At 50.3% G+C, this 13,249-nt stretch overlaps 1 protein-coding gene across 1 annotated transcript; it reads right to left on the bottom strand.

Annotated features, from left to right (window-relative positions):
• Positions 1-2,138: 2,138 nt before the first annotated feature.
• Positions 2,139-10,682, bottom strand: OGFOD2 (2-oxoglutarate and iron dependent oxygenase domain containing 2). The gene is given in 8 exon segments (XM_036742023.1): positions 2,139-2,676; positions 3,083-3,154; positions 3,156-3,341; positions 3,610-3,737; positions 4,698-4,797; positions 6,536-6,646; positions 6,966-7,022; positions 10,523-10,682. Coding segments are annotated over 8 exon segments (1,059 nt in total). The 5' UTR covers positions 10,658-10,682; the 3' UTR covers positions 2,139-2,406.
• Between the last annotated feature and the right edge of the window lie 2,567 nt (positions 10,683-13,249).

Genomic DNA, 13,249 nt, shown 5'->3' with positions numbered 1-13,249 from the left:
CAAAAGGCATCAACAAAAAGTTATTTTTTAAAAAAGATAAACTGCAATTTTGATATTTGTTCCTAAAGTCACTGGGGAGCCAGAGGAGTTTATTGAGGTGAGGATCCCTTTGAGTAAGTGTCCTATTTTGGACACCATTGCCTATGATGCCATCTGGTTGGAAACAGAGAATGGGAAGTTTCCAAGTTACTCAGGGATGAGGAAGCTCTTAGGGCCTGGGTCTAGACTAGGGGAGGAGTGACCTCCCAGCCTGGCCATCCTACACAGGGCTAGCCACGGCAATTTGGGGCCAAGGTAGGTGGTCATTCTCCCATCAAGGCCAGAACTAGCCTTGGTGGGTTCAAGCAGGAACTGCTATCCACATCCAGCAGTCTGAAACCTCCATGGCAGGAGTTAGGAACCTGCAGCCTCAAGGCCACATGTGGCCTTCTGCGTCCTTCGGTGCAACTTTCTGACTGAGTCCAAGTTTTACAGAACAAATCCGTCTATTGAAGGGATTTGTTCTGTGAAGTCTGGATTCAGTCAAAGGGCCGCACTTGAGGACCTCGAGGGCCACATGGGATTCCCCACCCCCAGTCTATGCAATCTTTCTTCTTCTCCTATCCAACATCCTTTGCATCCACAGCCATAGCACCATTCATGATCCTCATCACCTGTCATCGTCACTGTGATAACAGCCTCTCCCACCTCTCATCCATCCTTCACACCCCCGCAAACAGAATCTCAGGCCTTCGAAGCTCTGTCCCCTTCATTCTTCTCCTCAGCAGACAGCAGAGAGGCACCGAACAGTAGACTTGGCCTAGCATCTATGGCCCTCTATCCACACCATCCGACCTCTCCAGGTTCTAGGCCTCTTGATGACAATATCCTCTTCCCATACACTCAGCCTGACTCTTGTACTCCTCCATGGCCCCGGATCTCATGTCTCTGTGCCCTTGTCTCCTGTTCCCCGCACCCGAATGCCTTCCTCATCTCCCTCATTTCTTCCTGTCCACACCTAGCTATAATCCCAGGATTTTATAAGGCCTCCCCCGCCTACCCTCAGCCTCTTGGAGTTGATGTAGCATCTGATTTACATCTCTCCCAATGCTCTCATTATATTTCGTATCACGGTTACTTCTAACGATAATTCTGGTCTCTTACTGAGCTATAAGATTCCCTTCTCTCCCTCATATAATCCCTAGCTTCCTTCGAAACTCAGCACAGGGGCCATCTCTCCTACAAAAGCCTTTGCTTTTGCACCCCAGTTAGCTCTATAGATCAAATATCACCCCCACAACAGAACATAAGCTCCTTGAAAACAGGGGGTTTCAATTTGTCTTGAACACAGCAAATACTTAGTATTATTGTTTGTTAAGTTCAGCTGAAACCCCACGATGGAGGGCACTGGTTTGTTTCTCTATCTCCCTCTGCCTCAGCGCACATACTAGGGGGCCCTGAAGAGTAGAATTCTTAATCATGGATCTGAGATCTGGCGCCATCCTACTTTTCCAGCCTTCTAGGCCGTGACATAACACCAGGTGTTTAATTAATGTTGAACTGGATTGGACTGAAATGTCCTGGATGGAGGCGCTGACGTGCTACCTACCCAAGATGTCATCGTGGCGGCAGGTGCCCCTGCTCTGGCTTGGCCCCTGCCCGGTGGGACTTCAGTTTGACATCCAAACTGGGTGACCCTGGACAAGTTAACGAACATCTACCGGGCTTAGTTCCGTCAATAAAACGAGGGGGAAAAGAACAGAAAAGTCATCACAGTGAACTGGATGCTAAAGATGCTAACTGGAGAAACGAGAGCAGTCCCTGAGGCCCTGGAGTAGTTCTAATGAGGTCTCCAGAAAAGAAGTGGAACGGGATGCTGCCCAACTGGAACTGAAGGCCCCAGCCTGAGACAGACAAACAGGCTTAGGGGCAGTGAACCAAGGCAAGGCATCACAAAGCAGGCTCCTAAGGGCAGCTTGGCACCTGTGAAGAAGGGCAGGCTGGTCCTGGACCTTTGCCAGACCTGTCTGCCCACCCCCAGGAGCTAAGAGGGATGGTAGAGATTCCATACTATAGATCCTCTACTAAAAACTAAGTCCCTGGAGCCCAGCAGCTCAGCTTGGGTCAGACGGGGTTTCTGGCGATGCCTCGAGGAGCCCTGGTAGTTAAGCAGTGGTGTTTTATTGTCCCATCCACCACAGCTGGGATCCCATCAGTACCTTGCTTTTGGCAGGCCCCCAGGGGACAATTTGTAAGCCCATTTTTCCCACACACCATCCCAATCCTCACTGACTCTCAAGGACCACTTCTAAGTGATGGGGCCCAGTCGGGGCTCCTGCTTGGGATTGGGGTATCATGGCTGCTGCCGCATAGAAGGGGCCAGCAGAGCTTTCAGACTGGTGGGCCACCAGGCACGAGACTGGGAACTCAGGTCAAGGCGCAAACATCCACAGTACTGGGCTCCCCTTCTTCCCGGGTGAAGCCGTCCCCAAATCCCTCGTCCTCCACCAGCTCGGGCGGTTTCTTGCACATGGGACAGAGCCGGTTGCGGACAGAAGAGGCCCTCATCCAGATAATGAGGTTCCATCGCTCTCCAGACTCCAGGGGCAGGGCCCCGTGCAACTGCCCGCCCCGATGCAGTATCCCGTGGCCCAGCACATTTGGCACCTCCACGTACTGGCCTTCATTGCTCAATACCTGCAAGGCAGAGGGGCTCGTGAGGCGGGCTGCCTTTCCTGGCTCCTGGGCCCCAGGAAGCCTATGGGGTGCTACACTCCCCAGCAGCAGCACTCTCTGGTCCAGGCCCACAGGCCTTCCTGCCAGTCCTTCCACAGGGCACCCCCATACCTGAAGCACTCCTTCCTTGAGCCAGAAGACCTGAGCTCTAGCTCTGACTGCACTTGGCTTTATGTAAGGCATCCCACCCCCATCCCCACCCCCCTGGGCCTCAGTTTCTTCTTCTGAAAAACAAGGGAGCTGGATGAGACAAGCTCTAAGTTCTATGGTCTCCCAGCCTAGAAGTGCCAGCACACAGCAGGTGCTTAATAAATACTTGCTGCCTGATTAAACTCCAAGCAGTGGAGATGGGGGGAGGGGCAGGTACCTGGTGAAAATCTCCAAAGTAAAGGTTGCCCTCAGAGAAGTTCTTGTTCAGTGAGACGTTGAGGGTGACCTCAGGCGTTGTCGTAGTGGCAGCTGAGGTCTCGGTCCTCATTTATGCTGTACTTCACCACAAAGGCACGGTGGCTGTCCAGTCGGCCACCTCCACAGTCAGGGTACAGGAGGGCCGTGAGGGGCTGCAAGTAGCGCTCCCGGAGGGGAATCACCAAGGGCTTGTCCAGACCCATCTCGTCTAACAGCACCTAGGCAGGGAAAGGAGCCGGCCACAGTCAGGGTGTAGCAAGGGCCCCTTTTGGTCAGAGGATCTGGGTTCAAGTGCTGCCTCCATGACCTTGACGAGTCATTCACCCTCAGGCCCCTCCTGTACAAAGGCCTCAGAGGTCCCTCTTCGCCCTGCCCTTCATTTTGCTCCTCTCTTGAATGAGGGAGCTGGGCCTGAGGGGTCCCTTCTTATTCTAGCTCTCTAGTTCTCAGCTCTGCACTCCCCAGGGGCCCGGGGGCTACACCTACCCCGTGGCTATTCATGGTATTGGGCCGCCCTTTGGGCATGTCTGACTGCTCAAAGTTCTCCAGCTCCTGCAGCAGCATCTGGCAGAATTCCTGGGTGAAGACCGGCAGCCGGTATATCATCTTCTCGCCTACAGAGGGGACGGAAGGTTTGCTCAAGACAGTCACACCAGCTTGTGATGGGTACTGGGCTAGGCTTGACTCCCAGTAAGCTGGCCACACAGTCACACAGACACACAGACAGAGACACACACACACACGCGCGCACGCACACACACACAGTCAGACACATACAAACAGCCAGTCAGACACACACAGTCATGGATAGACACACACACCCGGAGACACATACACACAGCCAGACACAGATATACACACATACGAAGTCACAAAGTCACGCAGACACACAGAGTCACAGACAGACACACACACCCAGAGATACATACACACAGTCAAACGGTCAGATACACACACACACACACACACACACACACGCACAGATATATACAGATACACACAGACACAGATACAAGTAAACACACAGATACATACATAGTCAGACGGACACACATACACACACACTCTCAGAGATACATTCAGTCTCACATACACACACACACACACAGAGTCTGTGTGTCCTTAATTCAGGGAGTCTGGGCCAGTGGAAAGGACCCAGGACATAGCCTCTGAAGGGCTTGGCTCACCGCCTGACGGTTCCTTTGTTGACCTTGAGCAGGTACCCCTCTCCCCCAGGCCTGTTTCCTCATCTCTGAAAGGACTGGGTTGGGCTTGGACCAGACATCTAAAGTTCTCTTCTACATCCCAATCCTCCAATCCTCAAGAACATCTTGCTCACACTGATGTAAACCTTACCCCATCACTCGTCCCCTTTGGGCCTCGGTTTCCTCACCAGTAAAAGGGCAGTTGCACTGGACAGCCCAAGGTAGGGGAATTGGTCTAAAGGAAGGGACTGTTAAAACCATCAAAATGTGAACTGGGATTATTATCATGGAAGTCAGTCTGTTACTGAGGGTGGAAAGTGGGTCACAACTGGGCGGCTCCTTGAGGGGACCAGACTGACTGGGCCTTACCTGACAAGGTCTCGATGCGCTGAAGGAGGCCTGGAAGGTCAGCGCCTGGGCTCACACAGTACTGAATAGTAGTCAGAAACTCCGGGGCCAGAAACCTCTCCTGAGGGGAATGGAGGGCAAGAGGAGGAAGAAACAACATCAGAGGGGAAACAGCCTGAGTCCTGAGCCTAGGAGCTGCTTAAGGCCTGGACATCATTCTGGAATCAGGTACCCTCCCTAGAAGATGTGTACTATACAAATGGAGTTTTCTGTAAGTCAACAAACATTTATTAAGCACCTGCTGTGTGCCAGGCATTGCCCTAGGGATGTAAAAAAGAATGTCCCAGCCCTCAAAGGGCTCATAATTTGCATCATTCCTATAGAATGGAAGCTCATTGAGGGCAGGTTCTATTTTCATTTCTGAATTTGTATCTCCAGAGCCCAGAAGAGGTGGGCATTTAATAAATGCTGACTGATGGATTAATTTGCTAGGTGCTGTAAAAGCTCTCCAAACCAAAGAATTTTTACATTCTCGAAGACAAGTATGTCCCTGGGAAGAGGGCTCAGCTTTGTTCTGTTTGGCTCCGAAGGGAGGCTAGAACCAGGGACAAACAATGGGTGAAAGGGGCAGAAACCTCTGGGAACGCTACGTACTTTGAGAGAGTCCAATAGGAAAGTTCTAGGAAGGGAGACTACTTTACCCAATTAATGGGTTTGTACGGTTTGGGGGCTTTTAATTTATTTTTATTATTAATAATAATAGCTAGCATTTATAGAGCCACTTCATGGTTCGCAAAGTGCTTTACAATGTATCATTTGATCCTCAAAGTAACCATGGGAAGTTGGTGCTGTTATCATCCCCATTTTACAGATAAGGAAACTGAGGCAGACCAAAGTGAAGCGGCTTGCCCAAAGGCACACAACTAGGAAGTCTCTGGGGCTGGATTGGAACTCAAGTCTTCCTGACTGCAGGGCTAATGTTCTATGCACTATGGTACCTTCCACCTCAGTAAAGTCAACAATTATAGATGAACAGGAACATTTCAGTACACCAAAGACCCCAGAAAAGAGGACTGCACATGAACTCATGGAATTCTGTTACACTTAATTCATTTTTTAAACTAATATACAAATATATAAATGAACAGATTTTAAACTAATACGTAACATGCTTAAACTAAAAATAGTCTGGTTATAACAAAACTGTCCTGTTCATTTAGGTTGGCTGGGAAAACTTAGATACCCACTACACTCTACACATAGAGTGAATGACCCCACAACAGACACTTGGAAAGACAACTGGCTTCCCCGCTAGGCTGCTGCTGGGCTGGGCGGTGGAGAGGCTCATGGGGAGAGCCAGTCCAGGTACATTATAAATGAGGAATTATACAAGGGAATCAAAGGTTAGCAGCAGGGGAAATGTATGACCCAAAGGGGGAAAAAAAGATGAGTAAGTAAGGGCTAACTGATATAAAGCTTACTGGGATCCATTTAATGTCAAAAGAACTGAAGAAAGGCCCCCATCGGAGGGGTGCCCTTGGCAGATTGGAGAGTCATATAGGAAGGGCAGGCACGGATAAGATGTGATATGTATCACAGGAGGAAACTTCCCTGACAGTTCAGGGAGTTATTAGAGGGCTAGCGTGGGAGCACAGCCAAAAAAAGTCTGGCTTCCCTACTTGACTTTAAGGGGGAGGGAGAGGTTGTCCGTGCTGATAAACATGGCACATGTGGCTGAAGCTGGAGATACTCTAAGAGTCTATCATGTCCCACCCAGGGCTGGCTGCTCTCACCCCAAGGGAGCCACCATCTTACAGCACCACCACCACCCTTTCTGGGACCTCCCCACCTATACGCACCTGTAAGCCGTACACCTGGGGCTGGACTGGGAGGTAGTATTGGGCAATGGTGGCTTTCCTCTCTGAAGCCCGCTGAACCAGCTGCTTCCTCCGCTGGACCTCCTTCTCAAGCTACAGGTGATGACACCAATTACAGAGACAATCGTAATAATTAATAATAATAGGATATAAGGACTGGACTGATTTCATCGGTATAAAGAACTCCCAGGTAAGGAAACTCCCTCTACTAAAGTAGGCGGGTACCTTCTCTGTACGTTATAGTCTTAAGAGAGCTGCTTGAAGGCAGTAAGAGGTCAAGTGACTTGCCCAGGGTAATACGGCCAGTATGTGTCAAGGGCAGACTTGCAGGCTTGAACCCAAGTCTTCCTGATGTCTGTTTTCTCTGGAGGAGTGAGCACAAGAATTCATGGGCATGGGGAATGGTGGTTACCTCAGCCAACACCTGCTCAAAGTCCTCGGGACTCACACAGCCACGGTTCTTAAGGATCTGGAATAGACAAGGAAGGGGTGGGCCAAGGGAGTTATAGAGAGCATGGCCCCAGTACGAACCCCCAACTGAGGGCCTCCCCAGGGCTCAGAGGTGAGCTCCAGTGATATCCCCACCCCATGGATCCTACCAAACTGGAAAAGCTTCAAAGAATCTACTGGCCTCGGTTTCCCAATCTATAATGGGGGAGGGAGGATTGGACTATACAACCTCATTGGACGGGATCATGGTACAATGGAAAAGCACAGCCTCTGGAGTCAGAGGGCCTGGGTTCGAATCCCACCTCTGACATGACCTACGTGACCCTGGGTCTCAGTTTTCTCTGATAAAATGAAAGGGCTGGACCAGATGGCTTCTGAGGTCCTCTTCAGCTCTAGAGCTATGATCCTATGACCAGATAATTTAATAACAGCTAACATTTATTGAACACGTGCTATATCCTGGGCACTGTGCCAAGCACTTTAGAATTATTATCTCATTTGGTCCTTACAGCAATTCTGGGAGGGAGGTACTGTTATCACCCACATTTTACAGATGAGAAAACTGAGGCAAACAGCAGTGGAGTAACTTGTCCAGGATCACACAGCTAGGGGTCTTTCCTGTCTCCAGGTCCAGCGTTCACAAATGTCTAAGGTCCTTTCCATTTCTAAACTTACAAACAGCCTGACTAAAATTCAGGGAGGCTTAGTACAAGGTCAGCAAAGAAATAAGGAATATGAGGCAGCCAGGCAATGCTGTGGATAGAACTCTGGGCCTGGAGGTAGGAAAGACCTGAATTCAAATCCAGCCTCAGACACTGTGACCCTTCAGACGCCAACTTTATCATTTTACCCTCCTGTGCCTCAGTTTCCCCATCTGTGAAAAGATGGCAATAACACCTCCCTGTTCTTTCACCTGTAAGACGGGGTTGATATTGCCCACCTCGAAGGGTTGTTTCAAGGAAAACACTTTGTAAGACATGTAAACCTTACAGAAAGATGGGCTGGCAGTGTGACAACACCATCAGCAAAAGCACAAGGGACGTAATTCACCCACAAAGGGAAGGAGCGCCCAGACTGATGAAACCACAGATCTTTTTGAAGAATGGAGGCATTCGCAATGACATCCCTCAAAGATAAAGCACTTCACTGTCTTAGCGAATGCTCTCCTTGTAAGAAGGAAAACACAGCGCAGAGGAGAAAGCAAACACTGCTAGGCCTGGAGTCTGCAGACCTGGGTTTCAGTCCTGGCTCCGCATTCCATACCTGTGTGACCTTCCCACCTCCATTTCCTCATCTGTAAAATGAGGAGGACGGCAGGAAACGTACACGACGACTACAATATTGGTGGAAAGAACGGCAAAACGATCACCAAAAACAACCAGAATGCTGCATAATTAGAAGGACCATTCCTGTCCGGAAGAAGAGATGAAAAATGTTCCTCCCTCTCTTCTTTGCAGAGATGGGGGACCGTGGGAGCAGAGAGCTACGCATACTGTCAGATTGGATTAATGGTTTGGTCAGGTTTGCTGAACTGCTTCCCCCCACCACCACCTTTCTTTTATCTGCAGTTAGGCTGACTCTCTGGTGAGGTAAAGGAAGAGGGCTATAATTGGACATGAAGGTGGTATAAGAACAAAAAATGTCAATAACTTTTTTTTAAAGAGTGAAGGAACTGGATTAGGTGGTTTTAAAGTCTAAATCACAGGAATACAACAATAACTGCTGACGTTCTGGGGGATTTTTAGATCTTTATTGATGCTTTTGTTTTTGTCTCTCTTTTATTTCCAAATATAGTCTCCACTCCCCCTCCCTAACCCAACTTTCAAGTCATCTTTTGTAACAAAAATAGCAGGCATTTATTGAACGTTTTAAGGAACCTCACGACAAGTCTGTGAGGGAGATAGTACGAGAGTTATTACTGCCTCCGTTAAGAAAACAGGCTCAGAATGGTTAAGTGAGTTGTTCGTGGCCACACAGCTAATAAATATTGGAGATGGGGCTCAATCTGTCTCCATCTGACAAAAGCGCATTTCCATAGGAGTCGGCTAGAGGGGGCTTTGGGACTGTAGGATCGTAAATTCACATCAAGTAAGCAGTCTAACCTCCCAGCTCATCTTATCAGAATGAAGAAACTAATGGCACCGGTCACACGGATGGCGTGAAGTATAGTCAGAATTTGAACCCTGGTTCTTTGACTCCAACCCTGGTCTTCTCTCTGTTACACCTCTCCTCTGAGAAACATATGCCCTTTTGCTAATAATGGCTCACATTTATCTGGTACTTGGAGGTTTGCAAAGCACTTCACATATATTATCTCATCTGATGATGGTGACAACTCTGGGAGGTAGTTACGATGACTATCCCCTTGCAGATGAGTAAACTGATGCAGCAAAAGGTTAAATTTAGTCTCAGGACCGACAGAGGAATCCCACTTGCTCATTGGGTTCTGTGGATTAACAAACATAAACTCCTTAGGAGCTGGCACTACTTCATTAAGAAACGTTCACCTTCAAGAACAGGCATTGCCATCTGCTTTGTTTCTGTACCCCAGGACCAGGGGACTTTTCCCTGTCACTGGCGCTGACACCCCTAGTATGTGTGATCTCATCAGCTCCTTGTGAGCAGGGGCTGTCTGACTTTTCTACGTGCTTTGTACACAGTAAGTGCTTAATAAATGTTTTACTCATTCATTCATTCAAACCAGACTGGTCAGAAGCACCTGATCATGGCAGCTGTACAAGCTCTGAACTCTACCTTCTATATAACAGCACAGGATTTAGAGCTGGATAGGGCTTTGTACACAGTAAGTGCTTAATAAATGTTTTACTCATTCATTCATTCAAACCAGACTGGTCAGAAGCACCTGATCATGGCAGCTGTACAAGCTCTGAACTCTACCTCCTATATAACAGCACAGGATTTAGAGCTGGATAGGGCTTTGTACACAGTAAGTGCTTAATAAACGTTTTATTCATTCATTCATTCAAACCAGACCGGTGAGAAGCACCTGACCATGGCAGCTGAACTCTACCTCCTATGTAACAGCACAGGATTTAGAGCTGGATAGGACCTTAGAGATCATTTTACAGATAAGGAGACTGAGGTCCAGAGGAGGGCACTTCCCCAGCGCCCCTCCGGATAACCCACAGCCCTGGGGATTGGGAGGGGGCCACAAGGGGCGAGGAGCCTGGGATGTGGAGTCAGAGCCGGGAGGTTGTGAATGAGCATCTATAGAGCACCTAGGGGTGCCAGCCGCGGCGCTAAGCACTTCTACAAATACTCCTTCAATCCTCACTGCGGCCCCGGGAGGCAGGGGCTGAGATGACCCGCATTTTACAGTAGGGGAAACTGAGGCCAAGGGTGAGTGATCTCAGTGAGTGCCCAAGGCTGTATCTGAACCCAGGTCTTCCTGCCTACGCCCCAGCCCCGCAACAGCAGCTGGGGTGCGGCCCGTCCTGGCCTCTCCGTGATGGAGGCCCCGAGCTCCTGCGGGTCCCCGCGCAACGGCCGCTGTCCTACCGGGCCGTAGTCTCGGCGCAGCTGCTGCTCCTCGCTGTAGTGCACGTGCAGCCGGTAGCGGGGCAGGAAGAGGTTCTCGGAGCAGAAGCAGGCGCAGCGGAAGAAGCGCCGCCCCGCGGCCCCGGGCCCCGCCATGGTGCCCCCGCCGCCGGGAGCCGCCGCCGGAGCACAGAGGGCAGAGAGGCGACGCGGGATCGCGAGGCCTTCTGGCCCTTCCCGGCCCCCGTACCGCCTCCTGGGTGCCCACGGGCCCGGACCGCCCTCTGCCCCGCCCCCAGCCCGGGAATCAAGGGAACGGCTCCAAATACCCAGACCCGAGAAAGGCGAAAGCCTCCCGGCGCTTAGGGATCAGCTCCCAAGGGAACTGCGCGCCGAGCCCCGAGCGACAGGGCGAGGGAATCGGGCACGGGAGAACAGGGTCCTGTGAGCCCGAGCCCAAAGGGAAAGCACTCACAGCCCCTCTAGGCCGACCGCTCGTTTCACCGGGGCCTGGGGAAGCCAGGGGACGAGAAGAGCGGACATGTATTTTTGGAATAAGTTTTTATTGGTATTTGCTTCTGCATCCTATAGATTTTCCCCTGTATCCCACCCCTTGTACCCTGTAAGTTTTTTAAAAAGAAAGAAAGGGGGGAAGAGAGATAAATCAGCAAAACTGGTTGACACATTGAAAAAATTGCCAACATATTCAATATCCCGCACCCCTCCCCCCACGCCATTACAAAGGCATAGTGGGAGGTGAAGGCTGACCGTCATTTATACAGCAATTTAATTAAGGTTTGCCAAGTGCTTTATAGACAATTCGATCCTCACAACCCCGTGGGTAGAGATTACAAATGTTTATTCCCATTTCACAAAGGAGAAAACTGAGGCTCAGAGGAGAGACGCAATTTACCTTTAACCCAGGTCCACTGGAGACGTCGGTGTTGTTTCCACTCTATGCTGGTAGGGAAGATTCGGGGCAGAGAGCTAGTCCCACCCTTCATTTCACGGGTAAAGAAACCCGGGATAAGACCGAGCCAGACTCCTCCGAGGTGTTAAGGTCACACACCCCAGATCAAATACGTGCGAATTGTCATGTCTGGGATCACACAAGCCAGCATGGGTCAGAGGCAGGGCTTGAACCCAGGTTATAACCTAAGCCCAACAGCTCCTAATATCACTAGTTCACACACCCTGTCATTGACGTCCTCATCACCAAATGGTCTTCTGCCTTTACTTGGTGACACATTGACGGGTAACTCACTACCTCCAGAGGCAGGGGTTTCTTCAGCTGCTAGGCAGTTTTCCCTTGAATCAAACCTAAACCTACTCCAATTTCCCCCACTGCTCCCAGTTCTGCCCTCTGGGGCCGATCAGAACCAATACGTGAATCCAATCAGAATCAAATAGCTGAAGGTAACTACCATGACCCCCATGATCTTTTCTTTTTCCTCCCAGAGCTAACGTCTCTAGTTCCTTCATTGAAGCCTCATGGAACATCGACTTGGAGACTCACTGATAACTAGACCAATTTAGGGTCTATTGGCAGAATTGGGAAAAGGGTCCTGGACTAGTCCGGAAGAAGACTCTGCTTGACTTGGGGCGCATCATTCACTCATCTGGGCACCCAACAACTTTTCAGGTCAACTTTTTAAAGACAAGTTCAGATGATGGAGGAGTAGATAAAAAACCCTGGCTACCCCAGGGGTGGAAATTCAGAAGGGCAGATGAGTTCACTAGGGTGCGCAGCCGTCATCCTTGTAATGAAGTACTCTTCTCGATGCAGCATCAGGGCCCTGAGACAAAGCCAAAGTCACTCCACCTTAGTTACAGCACGCCCTGCGTTCCGTTTTCCCATCTGTAAGAAAAGGAGGCTGGATTTGAAGATCTCCATAGCTGTCCAATTCAGTGGTCTGGTTACTCATGCATCCTCTGTCTTCAGAGGACCAATGACATCACAGGTGATATACTGAGGCCCGAGTGAATTGCATTTAAGCGAGGCACAGATACACAAAGTTGTTGTGTTTGTCCTTCCTCATCTGTAAAATGAACTGGAGAAGGAACGGCAAACCACTCCATTAGCTCTGCCAAGAAAACCCCAAATGAGGTCAGAGAGAGTCAGACACTAGGGAACAACAAATAAAAAGTGGGGGGGGGGGGTCGGGGTAGACCAGATGGCTTCTTTCAGCCCTGAGTCTGTAGTGCTGAGATCCTTGCATTTCTGTGCTGGATCCGCTTCTCTTTGGTTAATCAGTCAATCAGCATTTATTACGTGCCTTTGTTGTTGCCTGGCCACCTCTGAAGTGCCTACTATGTGCCAAAGCCAGGGGATATAAAAAAAAGCAAAAACCGTCCCCGCCCGCAAGAAGCTCAGTCTAAAAGGTCCTCCAAGCAAAGGCTCCAGCCCTGACCTCTCTCTCCCCCCCGGTGCTCTGGTCCCCTCTTCCAAGGACCTGCTGGACCCTCCACCAGGATGTGCCCACCTTCAGCCTGCGCCCACTCTCATTCCTTAAACCCAACCCATTTCATCCCAAACCCCTGCGGGCTCCTGAGGGGGTGGAGGGAGACTCCCCAGCCACTCTCCGGGGTTTTCGGGGGTTGGTGAGTCGTGGGGCGGGCGGGCGGTCCAAGGGTTGAAGGAGACAATCTTCCGAAAATTATCTGCGCGCCCTGCACCGAGATCCGCTCTTGACACACGATCCCTGCCTGGGACCTTCGCAGCTGGCTGCGGGCGCCTCTTGGCCGACG

Source organism: Trichosurus vulpecula, chromosome 1 (genome assembly GCF_011100635.1).
Source record: "Trichosurus vulpecula isolate mTriVul1 chromosome 1, mTriVul1.pri, whole genome shotgun sequence".
Lineage (NCBI taxonomy): Eukaryota > Metazoa > Chordata > Mammalia > Diprotodontia > Phalangeridae > Trichosurus > Trichosurus vulpecula.
Note: the sequence above shows the minus strand (reverse complement) of the source record. Positions and strands in the feature narration are given on the sequence as shown.